The sequence below is a fragment of the Nycticebus coucang genome, chromosome 4 (assembly GCF_027406575.1).
Source record: "Nycticebus coucang isolate mNycCou1 chromosome 4, mNycCou1.pri, whole genome shotgun sequence".
NCBI lineage: Eukaryota > Metazoa > Chordata > Mammalia > Primates > Lorisidae > Nycticebus > Nycticebus coucang.
The window spans coordinates 23,338,383-23,363,008 of NC_069783.1; the positions used below are offsets into that span (position 1 = coordinate 23,338,383).

The window sequence follows — 24,626 nt, forward strand, 5'->3', positions numbered from 1 at the left end:
CTCCAAGACCGTTTCCTCCTGGTGGGAAAGACAGAGTGAGACTTTTAAGTAGAGCGAGTAGGTTTGCATGGTGCTGACAAGGTGTAAAGTTCCATGAAGCACAAGCCCCACCAACTAATCTTAAATCAAGCTGTCCCTGGTGTAAAAGTAAGACCCAAACCAATACGTTCCCATGATCATTTCATATGATAAATTTAGGTTACATGCTCAATAAGAGAAGTATGAATATACTACACGTGTAGATTATACAAAAGGACTTGATACATGATTGCAAGGCAAACAAGTAAAAATGGCTTTATCCTAGGTTGAACCTAAAACTAATCTGCTAGCTCTAACATTAAACATTTAATACTAATTTTGCCTGCTGTCATTGCAGTGATGGTTCACTCTGTAAAAATGTCCTATCGCCGGCAGAGCCACTAAGAATCATTCTGCTGCCCTTAGAACTGCAATTCAAAATTAGTATCATTCTGTTAAAAATAGCCATTGCCGCATCTCAGTATTTAAAACCTAAAGGCCTCACTGAGGACTTTATTCATAAACATTTGGAGAAGAAAAATCTGTTCGATCTAATCTCTTGTTCTCTCTGCCTGCCCTCCCTGTCTTTCCCTACCCAGTGCCACATACGTCATCATTGTCTTCCTAGTCATTGGTGGCAGCAAAATATTCACACACAGACAGGGTGAGGAGCTGTGTCTGCCTGCTGTGAGGCAGGGGTCTGAGTTTGTGGTTTGACTGCATGGACATGAACTTTGGACCCAGTAGAAGAACCACCCTCCTCCAGCCCTCTGCCTTCCTGCACTGTTACCTCATTCCTGTCGTGTGTGGACTCGGGTGTTTAGTCCTGGGGGCTGGCGGGGAGGGAATATGGGCAGAGAAGTGAATTTCAAGGTGTTGTTCCATGGCGTGGAATATGATGGGCATTGTATACAGAGCAGCAATAAGCAAGCAGTCCTTATATTCTTCTCCTTCCCTTTTGTACATTTCCTTTCCAGGTCAGCCCAAATGCTAGCATACCCCTAAAAGCTGGAGATCAGAGGGGGAAACAGCAGTGCTGGGTAAGATCAGGGTCAGTTGACAAGTGCAGAATGCTGTGTTAGATGATGCCAGGATCCCCAGTGCCTGAGGCTCTCATCCAGCCCAGGGCCACGCCCTGGAGGACAGAGATGCGCATGCCAAAGATAGTCGGGCTACTCTAACCTGAAGACCCCGGCCTAAGAGATACACCTTCCCCAAAGGACCCTGAACCTTATGGGAGGACAGGCTGACCTTCAGTGTACCGCAGACTCCTAGATGAGGAGGCTCATCCTTCCCTTCCTTAGCTGATGTCAACCCCCTCCTCCTACTCCTGGGCTCCTGAACAGGCTGACCAAATACAACCAAACTGCCCAGAATAAGAGGTTCTTTGTCAAGGCCACTGCTCTTTGTGTGACTGCTGGGCAATAACTGGCCCTACTAAAGCTGCCTCCTTCTTCCTGCCGATCCTCATCCCTGACCCTGGATCTGCCTGTCCTAAGTCTGGCTCCCATATTTCCCATCCTGCTCCTCCTTCCATGGAGGCTCAGGGCCTCCCCTGGTTTCTACGGCCACTCCTGACTGAGTACAAGGTGTTCAAGCAGAGCCAGCCACCTGTCCTGGGACTCAATACAAGGTACTTCTCACCACTCTCCTAAGCACCAGGACCCCTGTGTCTTTTCCTCAGTTGTGACTTACCTTCTGTCTTGGTCCCTGACCCTGAGTTCTTCTTGATGTAACCTGCCATGTGTCCTCTCCTGGACTCCATTGCTGCCCGTGAACCTCTGTCCATCCCAGATCCCTAGAGTTCTGACCTCTTCACCTTCTGGGAAAACCCACAGTTGCCCCCGGGACCCTTGTTGTCAGCTGCTGCTGTGGTCTGTAACCTGCTCTCCCCCTTGCCAGCAGGCTGAGCTCCTTCCTACCCGATCCTGCTTCAAGTACCCAGTTAGGCTACTTCAGATTCCCAGACCTTTTACTATTTGGACCCTTACAGGACCCAGCCCCATATAGGAAAGTTCCGAGCCTAACCCCATTGAGTGGACATCCCCGTGGGCATCCCTTGCTCTATTCCTTGTGAAAGTGTAGGACTAACAGAGAGGACGTGCTTGGGAAGGTTATGGCCAAATAGCACACAGAGAGCATTGAACTGGGGGCTCCCAAGGTCCCGTTGACTCCTAATTTTCTAGGATTTTTGAAAAGCTCAAGTTCATAATTACAAACATTCCGTCTGTAGTATGGGCTCAGAGGTGGGAACAAAGGATACTAGTGTATTCAAAGAACTAGGCCTTATACGTCTTTACTTTTCAGTTTCACTTCTACCATAATGTTCACCTTCCACCAAAATGGAAACTTTCCACTTTCTGCTCCTGGTAAGTAGCCAATTTTTTTTTTTTCCTAGCAAAGGATGGTTTTTCCATATCAGGATTTTCTGGAATTTTTTTGCAGGAAAAGGAAAAGCAGTAATCTCAGCTCTGGGTTATGGGAGGCCTTCTCATTTCTTCTCTTGCCTAGCCCCACCCCACCCCTTCCTTGACGTCACTTAAACCTGTAATAATAGTGAAATGCTGCAGACCCCTCCATACAGAAGGATACCAGGGTGATTCATAAGGGAAGAGAATCCCGCTCCACCTGCTCACATTTCCTGCCCACCGGGTCTGGCTGCCTGAATGCATCCAGGGGGTTGCATCCAGGTCTCTCTTCAGGACAAGTTTGTCCCCTTTGGAAGGGCTCCAGTCCAGTCTGCTTCCCCTACCCCACAGGATTCAGTCTCTGCCTCACGGCTGTACAGTGGACCTAAAACATGCCAGGACTAGGTCTGCAGGGCACAGCAGGATTCCTGGCCTGTGATTGCGCCCTTTTCTGAAGGGCAAGGTTGCAGAGCCAGGAATGGCTGCCCCTACCCCGGCGGGGAGGGACAGTGGGTGTGGCTCCAGCTCTGGGCTCACGGATTGCTTACCAAAGGAACTCAAAGACCCAAGGCTGCCTTTGTACTTGGAAGCTGTATTGTAGAGAGAGCTTGACATGATTCATTTGTGACTGTGCCAGAAACAACTATTTACTTCTTATTAATTAATTAATTAGTTTATTTTTCATCCTTCGCTTTTAATCTGTGTGTGTCCTTATAGGTGAGATGAATTTCTTATGGACAGCATATAGCTGGGCCTAGATTCTTTTTTTTTTTAATTTCAGATTAATATGAAGGTATAAACGATTAACTTACAATGTTTGCATTTGTTAGGTAAGGTCCCTGTTGTAGTTGTGTCCCTTACCCCGGAGGTGTGCCATATACCCATAGTGCCCATTAGGAGCTTACCATTTCCCTCCCCCCTCTCCCCCCTCCTTCCTTCCTTCCCCCTCCCCCCAGATTGAATTAAACTGAGTTTTTCTCTTGTGTGGGTGTGTTTTAGTTTGTCTACTGACTTCTTATTAGTATTGAGTACACTGGATACTTGCTTTTCCATTCTTGTGATCCTTTACTAAAGAGAATTTTCTTCAATTCCATCCAGATTAATACAAAAGATGTCAAGTTTCCATCTTTTTATGGATGAATTATATTCCATGTTATACATATACAACAGTTTACTAATCTATTCATAATTTGATGGGCACGTGGGTTGATTCCACATCTTGGCAATCAAAAATTGAAAACTAGATTATAAACAATCTAGTGCAAATGTCCTTATGATAAAATCTTTTTTTTTCTTCTGGGTAGATACCTAGTAATAGGATTGTGTGATCAATGGAAGGTCTATTCTTAGTTCTTTGAGGATTCTCCATACTTCTGTCCAAAGAGAGACAACTATTTAATATTTAATCATATTTTTATTTAACTTAGTATTATTAAATAATAATTTACTAAGAGTTGATGCAACTTATCTAAAAGGAAAAATTCAGAGTATAAAAGCCATTTTTAAATTATGGTTACTTGGAATAGAAGTTAGCTTAAGGGTACCTAAGAAATAATATTTGATGTCTTTACAAACAAACAAACAAACAAACAAAGAACATTTAGAGGAAATTGTGACTTCAGTTACTTTATTTATCTGGATTTCGCAAAGCCCGCAGCTCATGTCTGAAGCAGTTTGGCTCATGTCTGAGGCAGCTGGACCATGTGATATCTGGAATTGGGCTGATATCCCAAGAAGTATTGTGGAGTCTCATATTGTGGCCTCATGATAGCTCCAGAAAATGTCCTATAGTTATTCTTCCCCAGCTTTCTTTTTTCTTTTTTTTTTTTGTAGAGACAGAGTCTCACTTTATGGCCCTCGGTAGAGTGCCGTGGCCTCACGCAGCTCACAGTAACCTCTAACTCCTGGGCTTAAGCGATTCTCTTGCCTCAGCCTCCCGAGTAGCCGGGACTACAGGCGCCTGCCACAACGCCCGGCTATTTTTTGGTTGCAGTTTGGCCGGGGCTGGGTTTGAACCCGCCACCCTCGGTATATGGGGCCGGCGCCTTACCCGCTGAGCCATAGGCGCCGCCCCCCAGCTTTCTTTTTGTTTGTCCAAACTTTGTTTTGTAAAAAAGAGACAAAGACTAGCTAGTCAAGAATTTTTAATATCTTTCCAACATTCAGTGATGGATGTAATTTAAATCAAGGCATAAAGAAGAACAATCTTTCAACTCATCCTGTATTGCATTTACAGCACGTGAACCTGACTTTAGAGCTTCAGGCAACTGTAACATCTTAAAAGCCTGTGATGATAGCTTTACTACCATCTTATAAGAGAAGCCTTTGCTACATGCTCTTGACTTATCCCTAACCTGATTGTTCGGTGCCCCAACAAGGTTTTGGAGTTCTCAGGAAGTACTTTTCTATTCCACATAATTTGACTTTACAAGTAGAAGGATCACTATCTTGTAAGGGGCACAGAAGTCAAAACTCTGCATTCATGAAGTCTAGCACTAATCTCACCCTAGCACAGTAGAAAACATTTCCAACTCTTGCTTCTCGTTCCTATGACATCAGTCACTTGATCTGCTTTGGATTTCTCAGGATTCACCTTTATTTGAATCACCAGTCACTAAAGCACCCCTAAACCTGAGTATTAGGTGCCTGTACTATTTATGGTACAAGGAGACCCAAAAAGACAGTGGCTCCAGCAATGTGGAATAGTTTTTCCTTTCTTTCCCATCACAGTCTGGCGTGGGGTGGTGGGCTGTGCTCCATATGGTCATTCGCATGTGGCTTTCCTGTCCGGGTCTCCAGTTGTTGCCACTTCCCAGCTTTCAGGAAGAGGGAAAGAGAGGACACCAAAGGCAATTCTGTCTCAGAAGCAGGAGATGCTGACAGTGTTCCCATCGCTGCCCCTCACTTTCACAGCATTGTTTTCATCATGGGGCCTCACCTACAGCAGGAGAGACTCGGAAATGTGGTCTCTAGTGAGCAGCCACATGCACAGGAAAAATTCTAACTTACTGGGGAGAAAGGGGGCAGCAGATGGTAGGGGGGACATTAGCATCCTGCCCCAGAAACCTACCTCTTAAAGAAAACCATGAAGATTTTAACCAAAAGAATTTGTGACAGATTTGCCACAGCTTCCTCCTTAGCAAGTTGTTAAAAAAAAGAAATACATCTCTTTTTTATGACCATCTACCTTGGTTTTTTTTTTAGCATGCAAATGCTTTCTAAGTGAGAGATGTATCTTTTATGATGCAGACCTTACTGGTTATGTTATTACCATGGAGCAAGTGTTGAGTTTGAGCTCAGAGGCGCCTTTCTAATTCTCATTAGGAAGGAGAATGATTCGTGACATTTTTCTTGGAACTTAGGAGAAGCACTGAGGATGAGGACAACCAGGATAATTAGGGGTTGTCCTGTGAGGACTAGTTCAGGAGGGATTGGATTGGAAATATTTCACATGGAGAAGAAAAGAGCAAGAATCTGCAATCCCAGACTCTGGGAGGCTGAGGCAGGTGGATTGCTTGATCTTAGGTGTTTGAGACCAACCTGAGCAAGAGTGAGACACCATCTCTACTAAAAATAGAAAAATTAGCTGGACATCATGACGGGTGTGTATAGTCCTAGCTACGTAGGAGGCTGAGGCAGGAGCATCGCTTGAGCTGAAGAGTTTGTGGTTGAGCTATGATGACACCATGGCACTCACCCAGATGAGTTAGACTGTATCTCAAAAAAAAAAAAAAAGAAAGAAAGAGAAGAATAAGAATCATAAACAAGATTGTTATTTTCTGGTGTTTGAAGAGCCAGCGGGTAAGAGACGATGTAGCCCTTTTTTTGCTGCTCTTCAGAATAAATTTATGAATACAGGATAGAAGTTATCATGCTTTTGCTCAGCGCTCGTAGCTCAGTGAGTAGGATGCCGGCCATATACACCAGGGCTGGCGGGTTTGAGCCCGGCCTGGGCCTGCTAACCAACAATGACAACTGCAACAAAAAAATAGCCAGGGGTTGTGGTGGGCGCCTGTAGTCCCAGCTACTTGGGAGGCTGAGGCAAGAGAATAGCTTAAACCCAAGAATTTGAGGTTGCTGTAAGCTGTGACGCTATGGCACTCTACCAAGGGTGACATAGACGCTGTCTCAAAAAAAAAAAAAAGTTATGCTTTAAATTGAAATATAAAAAAGTTTTTAGTTGGTTGTCAAAAATCTAATGGGCTGACTTAACTAGTAAACTATCCACCATCTGATGCCACATATCCCTAGTTACTGAAGGTTTTCACTCAGGTTTTAGACTTCAAAGGAATTATTTATGTGCTTATAGTTCACACAGATCATCTTCTTCATAATGAGAAAATCAAATTTATTCTGTGTCTGTCTTGTCTTTCTTGTTCCCTAGGTAGGGTATGTCATCTAAGTATGGTACTATTGTCAGCCGTATTGTTTGCACAGTGTTTCATCCGAGATCTTCCATGATTTTCAAACACAAAACTTGCGAACTTTCTATTCTTTAATCTTTGCAGTAGCTGGCCCTCAGGCCAATCTCAGATACTTCATAAAGTTCTGGACTCCTCCCCTCTGGAGCTGTCTCACTCCATCTTTGGAAGCCTCATGGGACATCATGCATGATTTTCTTGTATCGTTTATTTTCTCTTTGAAGGAAGTACCTGTGTATTTATCTCATCCACCAACCTCTTTACTCGTTAAGCTGAAGGACTGCCTTCTTCGACCTTGCACCTCCTGCACTGATTAGGACAGAGTCTTTCCTCAGCTGGTGCCCAATAAACACATCTTGACTCTAGGCTCACAGGGGCTAGATTCAGAATTTGCTTTTCTGAGCATCTGTCCTTCTGCTTGTGTTTACTCATGAAATGGTACATTTCTGTTCTTAATCTATAACATGAGGGGCTGGACGAGTTGACCTCTAGGCTCCCTTTCAGTTCTGATTCATTCCAACTCCCAGCTCTGAGGCCCAACAGTGGCAGCCAATGGAGGAGCCTCTTCTCTAGATGCTGCTCAGGAGGGCACCATACTGACACCCAGCTTGGCCCCGTCAGGCTGTGGGGGTGGAAGGGCTGCGAGGCCCAGTGAAGGCCATGCTGCTGCTTCCCTAGGTATGTGTGCATCGCCATGGAGGCCCTGGACCAGCTGCTCATGGCCTGCCACTGCCAGAGCATCAACCTCTTCGTAGAGAGTTTCCTCAAGATGGTGGCCAAGCTGCTGGAGTCAGAGAAGCCCAACCTTCAGATCCTCGGCACCAACTCGGTAAGGAGCCCCAGGGGCTCTGGGTCTCCCACCGGGATCCTGGGGGTGGGGGCACAGGCTTGGGAGACCTGTGGGTCAGCGTTTGTCGTGTTCTGTTCCTGTGTGGTTTCCAACCCTAACTACAACACACTGCGTGTTTTAGTTCCTGCCTTTGTGTGAATAAAGGAGTATTTCATTTCCTAATTTAAATAAATAAAATACAAGTTATATGTTGTGCCTTATATAAATAGATAATAAAATGGAAGTTGCCATTTTAGAGCACATGATCTATTTATTTTTTTATAGAGCATATGATTTAAAAACCTAATGGATTTAGTATATTTACAATGTCGTGCAACCAGCAACACTCTCTAATGTTTAGAAAGGTCATCGTTAGACTGATTATCTTCAGACTTGACTGATGATGTTCAAACTTTTTTTACTAATCCTTTTTCCCCTTAAATGATTTTAAGTGGGGCCTCAATAAATATAAAAAGCAATTGAAACAGAGGTATTCCTTTGAGAGCAAGGGGGTACCTAGGGCCTTCACAACTCAGCACTCCATGGGGCAGTCTTTGAAAGCTGATCCAGGGTAGCCCTCTTTCAGAGGTAGAGTAAACTGATGTCCACAGGACAAGGGCAGCAGGTCAGTGGAGACACAACGGGGAAGCAGGAAACAGGGCTTCTGGCTCAGTTCTGCACCTCCCTAGCTGTGTAACCCTGAGCACATTACCTTTTACAGGCCTCGGTCTTTTCATCTATACCATGAGCAGGTTGAATTTGTTGTAATGCTGGTCTCAGTATAAATACCTGCAACCATGAGCAGTTACATTTTGTGAAAGAAGAGCCATCAGATATGTCAAGAACTTCCAGCGCCACCCGTGTATCTACATGCGAATGTCCTGTTTGCTTTCTCTAATTTCTCGCCTTCTCTCCCTTTCCAAGCATACTTTAAGCGCCAGGTCTTCAAGCAGCTTAGATGCACAAGTCTCAGGCAAAGGCTTTATCTATCTGCAGATATCACAAGAGAAAAGTTGAAAGCCTGCCCCTTGGCATTCCCACCCTGAACTTCTATTGCACAGGTTACTTTGGTTTCCTATTCTACCTAAGTGGATTTGATCAGAGGAGTGTCTTCCAACTTCTCTTTCCAGGACCAAGAAGACCAGCCGGTTCCACTCTCTGTCCTGTCCCTGTGAGCTGGCTGCCTTTGACAAATTACACACCCTGGGGCTGGGGGTGGGGGAGCCCTCTGTCAGGTTGCCCTGGCAACAGCTTCAGATACTGTTTTAGTTGTCCTGTTTGAGATAATTACAGTCTAGAAGAGAACATCTGAATGAAAAATAAACCAGTCATCGTGTATCTGTGGGGGACACAGAAGCAGGTGGCTGCCAGCTTTAGCTTTTCCCACAGCAAATCCTAGCCAGGGGTAGGTGTTTCGTTAGCTATAGCTCCAAGATTCAGTGTCCTGCAAATTCCCTGTCAGGGTGAATCATTACATCAGCCACAGAGCAAGTCGCCTGGTGACAATGAAGGCTAGACAAGGACAGGCCGTCATGAGCAAGTTCGGTCAAATCCTCGCAGTAGATTCAGAGTCCAGCCTCGGAGGCAGCCTCTCCTGGCATTGCCCCTCATCCGGGTGCCCTTCCCAGCTCCCTAAGCCGCAGACCTTCTCGAGCCTTCCTGAGCCGGGTGTGTTCTTTTGCTCTTCATCGTTTCAGACTGGCTAGACTTGACGCTGTCTCTGCAAGTCTAGCCTGGGAGTTCCAAGCTGATCTTCACAGGGACTCAGGGCTTTGCAGGGACAAAGGGGGCCTATAGGGACAAAGGGGGCCTGGGGGAGGAGAAACAGAAGGCTCTGGGTCTTTTATTCCTGCTTTATCCAGCAGCCAGCTCCTGTGTACAGTTTGTGTAGAAATTGGCAGTGTTTTATTTGGATAAAAGTTTTGCTGCCAGGAAATTGAAAGAAAGAGGAGAGAAAGAGAAAAAAAGAAAAAAGGGAAAGAGAGAGAAAATGAGAATCCTCGTTTTGCTGGATTTCATTACCTGGAAATGGGCTATGAGAAGTGAAGTAACTTGTCTGTGCCTGCACAGCCTGGGCACTAGATTTAGGCAGTGATTCATTCAGCCCCGGTATGTCTTGTTCTCCCTGGAATCTGACAGTTGACAAGTTCAGAGGCCTCTCTGGGCCACGCCCACCGTGGGGTCCTCTCCCTGGATCCCACCGTGGCACCCAGCCTCTGCAGATGCCCTCTGCAAGCAGGCTCTATCACAGGCACCCACAGCCTCAGGGGTGAGAAGGTAGGAAAAAACCTCACCCCGAGCCATCTCTCCGTCCCAGCAACTTTCTCCTCTGACCTGGTTTTGCTCTTTGAAGCTTAGAACAAATCTCTCTTCTGCAGAGTCTCTCTTCAGAATCCCTACCCTCTTCAAGGTTTCCAAACCTGACAATGATATAGTCCCCCAAAGAGCTTTGGAAAACCACAAATTCCCAGGTCTCAAGCAGACCCCACTGATCAGCATCTCTGGATGGGAGACCCGGGAGTCTCTAAGTTTTAGTTTCCCATGTGATGCTGTTGACCGAGTTTGGGAACCACTGACCTCCTACAGTGTTGTGTTTTGGAGGTGTTTTTTCTTTCTTTCTTCTTTCTTTCTTTCTTTCTTTCTTTCTTTCTTTCTTTCTTTCTTTCTTTCTTTCTTTCTTTCTTTCTTTCTTTCTTTCTTTCTTTCTTTCTTTTCTTTCTTTCTTTCTTTCTTTCTTTCTTTCTTTCTTTCTCTCTCTCTCTCTCTCTCTATCTTTCTCTCTCTCTCTCTTTCTCTCTCTCTCTCTCTTTCTTTCTTTCTTTCCTTCTCTCTCTCTCTCTCTCTTTCTGATAGGGTGTCACTCTGTCTCCCAACCTGGAGTGAGGTGGCATAGTCATAGCTCACTGCAGCCTTGAACTCTTGGGTTCAAGTGATCCTCCCATCTCAGCCCCCTGAAGCTAGGACTACAAGCACATGCCACCACATCTGGCTATCTTTTTTTTTTTTTTTTTAGAGATGGGGTCTTGCTATGTTGCCCAGGATGATCTTGTAGTCTTGAATTCCTGACCTCAAGCAATCTGTCCCTTCAGCTCCCAAAGCACTGGGACTATAAGTGTCAGCCACCGTGCCCAGCCCCCACTCTAGACTTAGCCTGCACAGGATTTCTTCCTTTTTCCCCTCCTTCTACTTCTCACAAAATCCAAATTTGTTAATATCACTCCTACACATTACGTGCAGCAAAGTATAATTTTAATAATTTAAGTGATGTTTTCAAGCCCTTAATAAGAATACCTCAGCTCTGGATGATGGTGAGGGGCTGGAAAATCCAGGAGAAGGTGGGAGCCAGGGCCAGCTAAGCTCACGTATTGCACAGGATTTGTTTCTGCACACCTGCCTCATGCACGCTGGGTCCACATATGGGTCTTGGGGACTGTGTAAGTGACCATGTGTCCTGACATTTTAAGGGAATGCACTAAAGATAAACTGAAAATATTCAATTTGATGGCTCCATGGTCCTTCACATAAATGATGTAATGTATTAGCCTACTGTATACAAGTAGTAAAGTAGGATAAAGATTCATAGATTTAAAGTTTGTACTTCTACCCCTACCTCACACCACATGTAAAAATTAACTCAAAAGTGATCAAAGGCCTAAATGTAAAAGCTAAAACTATACAATTCTTTTTTTTTTTTTTAATTTCAACTTCCTTGTTCATTCTTCTTCATTTGAAGTACTCTTTTTTGTCTTCCTCTGGTGATGTTCTTGATGTTAGTAGAGATGGGGTCTTATTCTGGCTCACTGCTGTTCTTACTGGTCTCGAACCTCTGAGCTCAGGCAATCCACCCGCCTCGGCCTCCCACAGCTCTGGGACTACAGGCGTGAGCCACCACGCCCGGCCAAAACTATACAATTCTTTATCGGGTTAAATCATTATGATTCTGGATTCGGCAATGAACTCTTATATGACATAAAAGGTAAAGCAACTAAAGAAAAAAATATAGATAAATTTAAAACTTTGTACATCCAAGGGTATGATGAAGGAAGTAGAAAGATAACCCAAAGAGTGGGAGAAAATATTGACAAATCATAAAACTGATAATAGCCCACTAACCAGAATATATAAAGAATTCTTACAACTCAACAGAAAAAAGACAACCCAACTAAATATGGCCAAAGGACTTGATATACAAATGGCCAATAAGCACATGAAAAGGTGGTTAAAGCACAATGAGGTACCACCTCTCACCCACAGGATGGCTATTAGAAACACTCACGTCAGAAGATGACAAGTGTTAGCAAGGATGGGTAGAAACTAGAACTTGCATACTTTGTTGGCAGAAAGGTAAAATGGTGCCCCTCCTATGGAAAACAGTTTGGTGGTTCCTCAAACAGTTAAAAAAAAAAATTTTTTTTTTTTTTTTGAGACAGAGTCTTATTTTGTTGCCCTCAGTAGAGTGCCATGGAAGCACAGCTCACAGCAACCTCAAAATATTGGGCTCAAGCAATTATTTTGCCTCAGCCTCCTGAGAAGCTGGGACTACAGGCACCTGCTGCAACACCTGGCTATTTTTAGGGATGGGTCTCACTTTTGTTCAGGCTGGTCTCGAACTGCTGAGCTCAGGCAATTCACTGCCTTGGCCTCCCAGAGTTCTAGAATTATAGGCATGAGCCACCGTGCCTGGCCTATAGAGTTAAACATTATTCTAAATAATAGAAATTATTCTAATTTCTCAAATCAACCAGGCCTAGTAATTCCTCAAATACTTATACACAAATGTTCATAGCGGTACTCTTCATAGTTGCCAAAAGGCAGAAATAACCCCCCCAAAATCACATATTCTATGATTCTACTTATATGGAATATTCTGACTAGATGAATCTATGGAGAGACAATCGATTGGTATTTGCTAAGAGCAGGGGCAGAGAGGAATGAAGAGTGACTCTATGGATACAGGGTTTCCTTTATGAAAGGAAACTGATGAAAATGTTTTGGGTGCAAAACATTGTGAATGTATCAAATGCCACTGAATTGGGTTCTTTAAAATGGTTAATTTTATGCCACGTGAATGGCACAAAATTACCACAACCTTAAATCAAGCATACTCCAAGGCTGGGACAAAGATGAGTGACTTAGCTGGCTTAGGGAAGGGCAGCTTCCCCACAACACGTAAGAATGAGACGGGACCCTGGAGACAGGCTGGGCAGTGCTCTGTCCTTCCCTGTCTCACTCTCTCCTCACCCCCCACACCTCATTGAGATCTCTCCTCCACCAATCTCTTTGTTTCTCTCTGAGGTTCAGCTCTTGCCAGCCTCTTGGACCCAGCGGGACCACTGTCTGCCTTGCCCTCCATGGTCCCGTGCAGCTACCCCCACCTTCTCTACCCAAGTGTCCCCAGCTCAGAAAAACACATGACCTGTGGGTCAGGGCCTCAGATATACGTGCCATGCAATGTTACCGGGGCCTTACGCCAGTTCCTTAGCCCATTTTTGGCCACCTCCCTCCCGCATCCTCAAGGTAGTTGTTACAATCTCCCATTTTCCCCTTGAGTCCCTTCCCAAATCTGCCAGTTCAGCCTCAGAGATGGCTTTGCCCTCTTCTCCCACTGAGGAAATAAGGGCTGTCCCAGGGGTTCGCTCTACTTCCCATGGCCATCTTTCTCCTCTCCAAGGGGAGGGTGGCCTTCAGGAACCTCCTCGCTACATCCATTTTTCCCGTCACTCTCTGTCTCTAAGTTCCAATCTCCTTCAGTGTAGGAACAAATAAATAAGAATAAAAAAACCCAAATAACATTCTCCTGAATAACCACCAAGCACCTTTAGCTCACCTAACAAAATTGACAACCATCCCTGAACATTATTTTAATCTGTAGCCCGAAATTCAATTGTCTCTATTGCTGTCCTTTTCCAAATCAGGGCCCCATGAGGACTGTGCGTTTACTTTGTTTTCCATGTCCCTTCCCTCTCTCTGCCCCCCTTTTTGATGACACTGATACTTGGAAGACAGCAGGTCAGGTGCCCTGTCGGATGCCCCACATCCTGCTCTTGTCTGCTTGTTTCCTGTGGTGTCATTTATCTCACTCCTGTCTCTTGTATTTCCTGCAAACTGGAATTAGATCTGAAGGTTTGATCAGTTGCAGGAGACTACTTTTGGCCACAGTACTTCATGGGGGATGCTGGGACCTGCCATGCGTACAACAGCAGGCACGGATGTCTGGTGTCCCACTTTTATGGGTGCTAATTGTGTCCTGGGTTAGGGAGGTGCCAGCCCACCTTCTCCATTATAAAAGCATGCTTTTGTCTTTGCAGTTAGAAATCTGTGGGAAGTAACCCACTCCCCACCCACCTGTCACCTGATGTTTTTCTCTTTTGGTGGTATTTCTCCCTGTGACTGCATCCTTCATGCTCCCTCAACTTCCATGGCCTGTTGCTCCAACTCTTGACTCTTCCCACCTCCCCTACTGTATAATGCCTCCTCTCCCCCTCGCCCAGGATGTCTATATTCTAATCCCTGGACCCTGTGATGCTACCCTATATCGCAAAGGTGACTCTGTAAGTTAAAGATCTTGAGCGGGGTGAGGAGATTATCCTGAATAACCCAGGTGGCCATGATGCAATTACAGGGTTACCATAATGAGGGACACAGGGGATCAGAGTCAGGAGAAGGTGATGTGATGATGCAAGCAGAGGCACAGAGAGAAAGAGATCTGAAGATGCTATGCTGCGGGGCCTGAAGGTGGAGGAAGGGGACATAAGCCAAAGGAAGTAGGTGTCTTCTGGCAACTGGAGAAGACGAGGAAACAGTTACTCCCCTGGAGCCTCCAGAAGGAACGCAGCCCTGCAAACCCATTTTAGACTTCTGAGCTCCAGAACTGTGAGATAATAAATTTGTGTTATTTTAAACCACTGCATTGTGGTGATTTGTTACAGCGGCCACAGGAAACTAAGTCAGTTTCCTTTAATGATCCTCTTCCTCATGCCCTGAACTGGCTGCAGTCTCCAAGGCTCTGCACTCGACCCTCTCCCACTCCATATGCTCCCCCTGGACAATTCCGTCAATGCTTGTGGTTGTAACTGTCACCTAGACACCAGAAATGCTGCGGTCTCCATCAGCAGTCCAGAAGTCAGCACCGCTGGAGACCGGCAGGCTGGGGGCAGATTCCATAAAGACTGGCCAGAGCGGGACAGCTAGGCCCATGAGGCAGCTTGGGTGTGGCACTCAGCACCAGCAGAGGCTCAGAGAGCACAGGCAGCTGGTGCTTCCTGGGTGCAGTCCTTGGGGGCCAGAAGGGATGGCTTTTCAGGGCCATCAAGGACTAGACTCTCCCAGAAATCCCTAAAACCACAGCGAGATTTGGAAAGAAGGACAGCATAATGTGGGTGGCTGGGAGAGGATGGCAGAGGTGCAGAGAGTTACTGTGCCTTGGCTGGTAATCAGGAGGTTTGCAGGGCATGGTCAGGTCAGGTTACTGTGGTGCTGTTCCCCTGGCTGTAGTGAAAACCGCTCCAGGGAGTGGCAGTAAACAAGGGCAGCAGTGAGAAAGGGGCTGGCAGTGCTATGGCCAAAGCCCCGTGGCTTGGAAGATCTGCATTCCCACTAGGATTTGTTGTTCCCATTTCTCCTTGTGCAGGGAAACACAGCAAAAAGCCCTGCAGTCCTCAAGCTGCGAGAGTCGGGAGTCTACCTATGCCCAGTATTTTGAACCGCTGTTCTGCTGTTGACAGCAGGAGGTTGTCTGGCTCAGATGCTATAGAAGGGGAAGGGTTGCCTTCTGCCTGGGGAGGCTTGGCTGGTGCTAAAAGCCAGCTCAGCCTGCCTTCCCCACCAGGAGAGCTCTCTTGGCAGTGTCAGGAAAACAAGGTTCTTTGGAGCTTGTTTTCTCTTTACTGACCCTTAGTAACCCTGGTTCTCACACAACTGTGGCCCCTGCCTGCCTCCATGGGAGGTCGGGTGACCTGTTCCAGCAAATTTGGCACCCTTTGTTATGTTTAAAGAGCTGCAACTTTGATCTTGAAAAGGTGGCCCTGGCAGTGCCCCTGGCCTTTGAAATGTCACATGTTCAGAATCACCAATTTGTTGCTATGGAGACTGCTATCTCTTAAAAAATGAGACAAAACCCCCAGCTTTATTCTTTCAAGACCTTGCACATTAGCAACTAGCATTTTGATAAAAGCCATTGATGATGTAGAATTAGCAATGATAGGAGTGAGGCAGACAGGAAGTTCCTTCTGTATCACGCATTTTAAAAATGGTGACCTGAGTGTGGTGGCCCTGCACCTCTAATCCCAGCCTCTTGAGACGCTGAGGCTGGAGGATTGTTTGAGCCCAAGAGTTAATTCCAGTCTTGGCAACATAACAAGATCCTGTTTCTATTAAAAAAAAAAAAAATAGTGACCAGTTACACAGGTAAATAGGCCTGGTAAAAACTCATAGTGTATTGACAGCAAGCCAAAAATGCACTGGGGGAAAGAAATGAGGAGGCAGCTATTAATTGTGATAGGCAGGGCAGGTAGAGTTCTGGTCATACCAAGCCTATAAGGCAGGTGCTTGCATTATATTATTCCCACTTTACAGATGGAGCAACTGAGACACAGAGTGCTTAAGTAACTTGGCCCAAGACACCCAACCTCATGTATGTGTGGAAGCTAGAAAATGCAAACACACAGAGATCGAGAGTGGAAAAATAAATAATAGAGCCAGGGAAGGGTGAGTGGGGAGGGGCGTGGGGAGTGCTGAAGAGAAGTTAAAGGGTACAAACACACAGCAAGATGGAATCAATTCAGTGTTTGATAGCAGAGTAGAGTGACCATACTTAACAAAAGTATACGGTACTTAGTTGATGGACAACCTAAATGCTCTGACTCAATCACTACACATTATATACTTGCAACAAAATTTCTCATGCATCCCATAAATTTGTACCCTCTGCCCCCCAAAGCTATCAAACCAGGGGTCCTTAAGGATGTTCATAGATCCTAGTACTCAAAAGGTGCTTATTTTATTAGATAGCCCTGTTGTCACCCAAAGTTTATAAATGGGGTGCTCGCCCTCTGCATGAGAGGTCCAAGGTTGACATTAAGTTCAGTCTTATTAGAGCCCAAGACAGAGCAAGAGTCATAATAAAATGAAGGGATGGAACAGGCAATGCCAGCGTCCCATGCAATCCTGGGCTCCACGGGGGAGACAGTGTCTTCAGAGATGGCGCTGTGCTGGGTCATCCATCCAACCCTGAACCACTCCAGTCCTCCCCTTCTAAGGACATGGCCATCTATCTACCCAGCCTTCACTGACTTCCATCACCAAGGACACAGAGAAATTTGCATTTTAACCAGCTCCCCAGGTAGTTTTGATACATGTTAAAATTTAAAGAGCAAAGAGCAACAGACCTGGTGTCATAATTCCCAAGTTTGTGCCTGGTGTGGTGGCTTAGGTCTATAATCCTAGGACTCTGGGAGGCTGAGGCAGGTGGATTGCTTGACCTCAGGAGTCTGAGACCAGCCTGAGCAAGAGCAAGCTACTCTACTCTACTAAAAATAGAAAAACTAGCCAGGTATCATGGTGGGTGCCTGTAATCCCAGATACTGGGGAGGCTGAGGCAGGAGGATGTCATGAGCCCTGGATTTGAGGTTGCAATGAACTATGATGATGCCACTGCACTCTACCCAGAGGGACAGAGTGAGACTCTGTCTCAAAAAAAAAAAAGAAAGAAAGAAAGAAAGAAAGAATTCCTAAGTTTGAGACTCAGTTCTACCTATCACAAGCTGTCAGTCCTCAAATAATTCACTTACTCCCTTAGAGACTCCATTTCCTCATCTCTACAATGGGAACAATATATGTCCTGCTAAACCTATTTGCTGAAAATTATATGAGATAATGGATGCTATAATAGGCTGAAAATAGTACTCCAAAAGATGCCTGCGTCCTAATTCCTGGAACCTGTAAATGTTACCTTATGTGGAAACAAGGTCTATGTAGGTGTGATTAAGTTAAGGATCTTGAGATTAGGAGATTATCCAGGATTATCCTGGTGACCATAAAGAGATAAGCAGAGGGAAATTTGACAGACAGAAGATGGTGTGAAGGTGGAGGGAGAGATAACACAGTTGCAGACAACTAACACAGACATGTAAGCAGCAAGTGCCATGGAAATATGTGATGTTCTTATTCCTCAGAATGTAGGTGTTAACTGGGCCTGGTGTGGCCACTCCTGATAAAAACCCCTGGTCTATGAACAGCTTCTTCAAGGGCTCACGCCTTTTGGTACCTTTTAGATATTTCAAGAACTTGCATCATAACTAGGGAGGGCACGAGCTTTCCTACAACCGTATTTGAAGTGTGTTTTTCTGATCCAGTGGGGAGGGAAAGCACAACATGTGGAGTGCCGTCAAGTTAAGAGTAGATTGCTGGTTTGAGCTGTGCTGGGAGCGTGTTTGCAGGTTGTCCCTGAGAACACAGGTTACTCAGAGATTGCGCGGTGCTGAATCCTGGGGGGGCCAGAAAAAGTTTAAGCTTCTTAGAATTAGAACCTTTCTAATGCCGGGTGTGGTGGCTCGCACCTGTAATCCTAGCACTCTGGGAAGCCAAGGTGGGTGGATTGTCTGAGCTCAGGAGTTTGAGACCAACCTGAACAAGAGAGAGACCCTGTCTCTAAAAATATCCGGGCACTGTGGTGGGCACCTGTAGTACCAGCTACTCGGGAGACTGAGGCAAGAGGATGGCTTGAGCCCAACAGTTTGAGGTTGCTGTGAGCTATCACACCACAGAACTCTACCAAGGGTGACAAAGTGAGGCTCTGTCTCAAAAAAAAAGAACCTTACTAATTCTATTCCTTGAATTCCCAGAGTTCCTGTTACTCCAGGCGCTGTTGGGGCAGGAGCTCTTCTGAATCTTCTCTACTTTAGTCCTAAGAAGGAGGTAACATGTACATTTTAAAGAAAAGAAAAACAATGTTCAGCCCTCTTCCTCCCAGCTGTGGGGGGTCTCCCCTCCTCCTGCCCTGGGGCTGGGCACTGGCCCACCCTGTCACTCCTGGGACCCCCCCAGCCCCTGAATGGCACTTGAGGGCGCTTGGCTGTCATCTTCCAGCTCCTGCTGCCTGTCTTCCCCTCCCCTACTCCCACCCTCAACCACCTGGAACTCCTTTCCTGTTCCCTACACAACCCCAGACCATGTGTGAGGTGTGTCTCCTGTCACAGTCCATGCTACCCACCTGGGCTCCTGCTGGGCCCATATCGGTGCTATGAAAAGGACAAGGGTCAAACTGCCTATAAGCCCAGCCCAGAGTGGATGGAGCTGACCATAAGTGACCACTGCTACCATGGCTTTGGTGGTGCTGCTTCCTGAGCAGACCTTAGTCACTCTGCATGCATCCCCCCCATTGAGTCCCAGTGACCACCTGTGACACAGATCCTAGTGTCCCCATTTTACAGATGAGGGAGCTGTAACACAGATGTTACCTAGCTTGTCCACAGTTGCATGGATGATGAGAGAGAGTGAGGAGACAAGTGTCTGACATGGGCCCAGCAGATGTGGAGGGAGCCCTGTCTGGGTAAATGGGTGAACAACTAGGTCAGCAGAAATATTGGGAAAAACTCAAAACTGTCTATTACAATTTGTAAAAGGAAACAAAAAGGAGACTCAAAAGTAAATGTACAGAGAAGAAGAGTACAGAAGAGCAAAAGCCCAGGGATGAATAGAGTCACAGAAGAAGAGAAAGAAGGAATGTTCAGTGAGGTTGGCATGGAGGCTGGCCAGGCTGGGACAGTGTCAGAAGAAACTGCTGATCCCATCTGCAACAAGCTCTGGATGGTTTTAGAAAAGGGATTCCCGTGCATGTTTCCTACCCTGCAATACCTCAGGGACTGTCACCGAATTTTCTTTCTTTTTTTTTTTTTTGTAGAGACAGAGTCTCACTGTACCGCCCTCGGGTAGAGTGCCGTGGCGTCACACGGCTCACAGCAACCTCCAACTCCTGGGCTTAAGTGATTCTCTTGCCTCAGCCTCCGGAGCAGCTGGGACTACAGGCGCCCGCCACAACGCCCGGCTATTTTTTTGGTTGCAGTTTGGCCGGGGCTGGATTTGAACCCGCCACCCTCGGCATATGGGGCCGGCGCCCTACTCACTGAGCCACAGGCGCCGCCCTGTCACTGAATTTTCAATTACAAAAAGATTGATTTTAATCTGTTCTGATCTTATAGCCAGGGTGTAATAGTCTAAATATTTAACAGCAGATAATATAATGACCTTACGGCCGGGGCGGGGTATTAGTCTAAATATTTAACAGCAGGACAGTGCAGATAATGGTCAGCCAGGACAAGTACTGGATGGGAACAGCTGTGATACCACAGTCCTGCTATGTCCTGAGGAAGATCTGGTGTCACAGTCCCACCTGTGATCTGGGGCTGGGGACAGAAAACAGAGTGGATAACAACCCCCCACTGACTCTGCTGTCTGGTAGTGTTTGAAAACCAGAGTCCTGAGGGAGCAGCAAGATGGCGGCCGAGTAACAGCTTTCCTTGCAACTGGGCATGGTGAGACTGGGGAGAGAAGACTCAAGGCATCTCTGGCTGGTAGGATCTGCCCAGAAATATCCTTTGGGGGATACAGGGAGTCAGTGAGAAACTTCTGGACCCCATGAGGAGGACAAAAGCAGTGTATAACTGGCAAGTGGTTGTCTGTGTTCGTTCAGTCTAATCCCGCCAGCAGCTGACTCATGGAAACCCTAGGCCAGAGGCATGCTAATTTAAAGAGGAAGAGGAAGTGAAAGGAAAATTAGGGCAAGGAAACAGGTAAAAAAAAAAAACACTCATGAGGAAGAATCAGCAGAAAAATCCTAGCAACATGAAAAACCAGTTCAGAGCACCACCACCCCCAAGGGACTGTGAGGTAGCTACTGCAGAGAATTCACCTACAAAGAAATGTTAGAAATGACAGAAAGGGAATTTAGAATACAGATGATGAGAACAATGAAGGAAATAATGGAAACAGTGAAGGAAACTGCTGATAAAGTGGAAAACAACCAAAAGGAAATCCAAAAACAGAATCAAATAAGAGATGATATGAAGAATATAGAAAGGATATAGCAGAGCTGAAGGAACTGAAGCAGTCTATTAGGGAACTCAAAGATGCAATAGAAAGTATCAACAACAGATTAGACCATGCAGAAGAAAGAATCTCAGAGGTAGAGGACCAAGCTCTTGAGATAACTCAGATAGTTAAAGAGGCAGAAAAGAGGAGAGAGAAAGCAGAACATTCACTGACAGAATTATGGGACTATATGAAGCATTCAAACATTCGAGTTATTAGTATCCCAGAAGGGGAAGAAGAATGCCCCAGGGGAATGGAAGCCATACTAGAGAATATTATAAATGAAAATTTCCCACACAGCACCAAAGATTCTGACACACTCCTTTCAGAGGGATATCAGACCCCAGGTCACCTCAACTCTAACAGAGCTTCTCCAAGATACATTGTGATGAACCTGTCCAAAGTCAAGACAAAGAAAAGATTCTTCAAGCTGCCAGGAGGAAGCACCAGTTGACCTACAGGGGCAAATTCATCAGGATGACCGCAGACTTCTCTAATGAAACTTTTCAAGCAAGAAAACAATAGTCATCTACCTTTAATCTACTTAAATAGAACAATTTCCAGCCCAGAATTCTATATCCTGCTAAGCTAAGCTTTAAAATTGACAGAGAAATCAAATCATTTACTGATATGCAAACATTAAGGAAATTCGTCACAACAAGACCAGTTCTACAGGAAATACTTCAACCTGTTCTACACACTGACCATCATAATGGATCAACAGCAAAGTGAGATCAGAAATTAAAGGTCAGAACCTAACTTCCACACTGATGCAAAAGATAAAATTAAGCAATGGACTGACACAAAATAAGATGAATAGAACACTACCACACTTACCAATTATCTCAATAAATGTTAATGGCTTGCATTCCCCACTGAAGAGGCATAGATTGATTGGATTAAAAAACACAAGCCATCCATTTGCTGTCTGCAGGAAACACACTTAGCTTCAAAAGACAAATTAAAACTCTGAGTTAAGGGTTGGAAGGCAATTTTTCAGGCAAACGGAATTCAGAAGAAAAGAGGGTTTGCGATCTTATTTTCAGATACATGTGGATTTAAAGCAACTAAAGTCAAAAAAGACAAAGATGGTAACTTTATATTGGTCAAAGGAAAAATACAACAAGAAGACGTTTCAATTCTAATATTTATGCACCCAACTTAAATGCTCCCAGATTCTTGAAACAGACCTTATTCAGTCTGAGCAATATGATATCCTATACCACCATAATAACTGGGGACTTTAACACTCCTCTTACAGAGCTGGACAGATCCTCTAAACAGAAATTAAATAAAGATGTAAGAGACTTAAATGAGACCCTAGAACAACTGCGTTTGATAGACACATATAGAACACTGCATCCCAAAGATAAAGAATATACATTCTTCTCATCGCCCCATGGAACATTCTCCAAAATCGATCATACTCTAGGACACAAAACAAACATCAACAGAATCAAAAGAATTGAAATTTTACCTTGTATCTTCTCAGACCACAAGGCACTAAAAGTGGAACTCAACTCCAACAAAAATGTTCAACCCCACACAAAGGCATGGAAATTAAACAACCTTCTGTTGAATGACAGTTGGGAGTAGGAAGAAATAAAAGAGGAAACCATTAACTTCCTTGAGCATAACAACAATGAAGACACAAGCTACCAAAACCTGTGGGATACTCAAAACCTGTGAGAGGAAAATTTATTGCTTTAGATGCCTACATTTAAAAAAACAGAAAGAGAGCGCATCAACAAACTTACAAGCCATCTTATGGAATTGGAAAAAGAAGAACAATCTAAGCCTAAACCCAGCAGAAGAAAAGAAATATACAAAATTAAACCAGAGATCAATGAAATTGAAAACAAAAGAATCATTCAGAAAATTAACGAAACAAGGAGTTGGTTTTTTGAAAAAAATAAATTAAAAAAGGATAAATAAATAAATAAATAAAATAGATAAACCTTTGGCCAGACTAACTAGAATTAGAAAAGTAAAATTTCTAGTAACCTCAATCAGAAATGATAAAGGGGAAATAACAACTGGTGCTACAGAGATACAAGAGATCATCTATGAATACTACCAGAAACTCTATGCCCAGAAATTTGACAATGTGAAGGAAATGGATCAATATTTGGAATCACACCCTCTCCCTAGACTTAGTCAGGAAGAAATAGAGCTCCTAAACAGACCCATTTCAAGCACTGAGATCAAAGAAACAATAAAAAATCTTCCAACAAAAAAATGCCTTGGTCTGGATGGCTTCACACCAAAATTCTGTCAAACCCTCAAAGAAGAGCTTATTCTTGTACTGCAGAAATTATTCCCAAAAATTGAGGAGGAAGGACTCATCCCCAACATGTTCTATGAAGCAAACATCACCCTGGTATCAAAACCAGGGTTCTGGAAAAGACCCATCTAAAAAGGAGAATTTCAGATCAATTTTACTAATGAATATAGGAGCAAAAATTCTCAAAAAAATCCTAGATGATAGATTACAGTTTATCATTAAAAAAGTCATACATTATGATCAAGTAGGTTTCATCCCAGGGATGCAAGGCTGGTTTAGCATACTCAAGTCCATAGACGTTATTCACTGTATTAATAGAAGCAAAAACAAAGACCATGATACTCTCAATAGATGCAGAAAAAGCATTTGATAAAATCCAGCATCCTTTTCTAATTAGACCACTGAAGAATATAGGCATAGGTGGCATATTTGTTAAACTCATCGAAGCTATCTATGACAAACCCACAGCTAATATTTTACTGAATGGAGTAAAACTGAAAGCTTTTCCTCTTAGAACTGGAACCAGACAAGGTTGTTCTTTGTCACCATTACTTCAACATAGTGCTGGAAGTTCTAGCCAATACAATTAGGCAAGACAAAGAAATAAAGGGCATCCAAATGGGAGCAGAGGAGGTCAAACTGTCCCTCTTTGCTGACGATATGATTTTATACTTTGAGAACCTCAAAGATTCAACCATAAGACTCGTGGAAGTCATCAAAAAATACAGTAATGTTTCAGGATATAAAATCTATGTCCACAAGTCAGTAGCCTTTGTTTATGCCAATAACAGCCAAGATGAGAGGCTAATTAAGGACACAAATTCCTTCACCATAGCTTCAAGAAAATGAAATACCTAGGAATATACCTAACAAAAGAGGTGAAGGACCTCTATAAAGAAAATTACAAAACGCGAAGAAAAGAAATAGCAAAGGATATTAACATGGAAGAACATACCATGCTCACCGCTAGGAAGAATCGATATTGTTAAAGTGTCTATACTTCCCAAAGCAATCTACTGAATCAATGCCATCCCGATTAAAATAGCAACATCGTACTTTCAAGACTTGGAAAAAATGATTCTGCGTTTTGTATGGAACCAGAAAAAAAAAAACCTCTATCGCTAAGGCAGTTCTTAGTAATAAAAACAAAGCAGGGGTCATCAGCATACCAGATTTTAGGCTGTATTACAAAGCCACAGTGGTCAAGATAGCATGGTACTGGCACAAAACCAGAATCATAGACATTTGGAATAGAAAACCAGGAAATGAAACTAACATCTTACAACCAACTAATTTTCCATGAACCATATAAAAACATACACTGGGGGAAAGACTCCCTATTTAATAAATGGTGCTGGGAGAACTGGATATCCACATGTAAAAGACTGAAGCTGGACCCACATCATTCTCCACCCACAAAAATTGACTCAAGATGGTTAAAGAACTTACATTTAAGGCATGAAACAAAAATCCTCAAAGAAAGACTAGGAAAAACATTGGAAGATATCGGCCTGGGGAAAGACTTCATGAAGAAGACTGCTGTGGTAATTGCAACAACAACAAAAATAAATAAATGGGAC

The 24,626-nt window shown here is 44.4% G+C and overlaps 1 protein-coding gene across 2 annotated transcripts in view; it reads left to right on the forward strand.

The window, feature by feature from the left end:
- EFR3B (EFR3 homolog B) overlaps positions 1 to 24,626 on the forward strand; it is a 99,883-nt gene that overhangs the window by 36,095 nt on the left and 39,162 nt on the right. The window contains exon 4 of one of the 2 annotated variants that reach the window (XM_053589468.1): positions 7,526 to 7,676. The exons of the other annotated variant lie outside the window; for it this stretch is intronic. Coding sequence (XP_053445443.1) covers positions 7,526 to 7,676 — 151 coding nt within the window. The remainder of the gene's footprint in view (positions 1 to 7,525; positions 7,677 to 24,626) is intronic. 2 annotated transcript variants of the gene reach the window in all.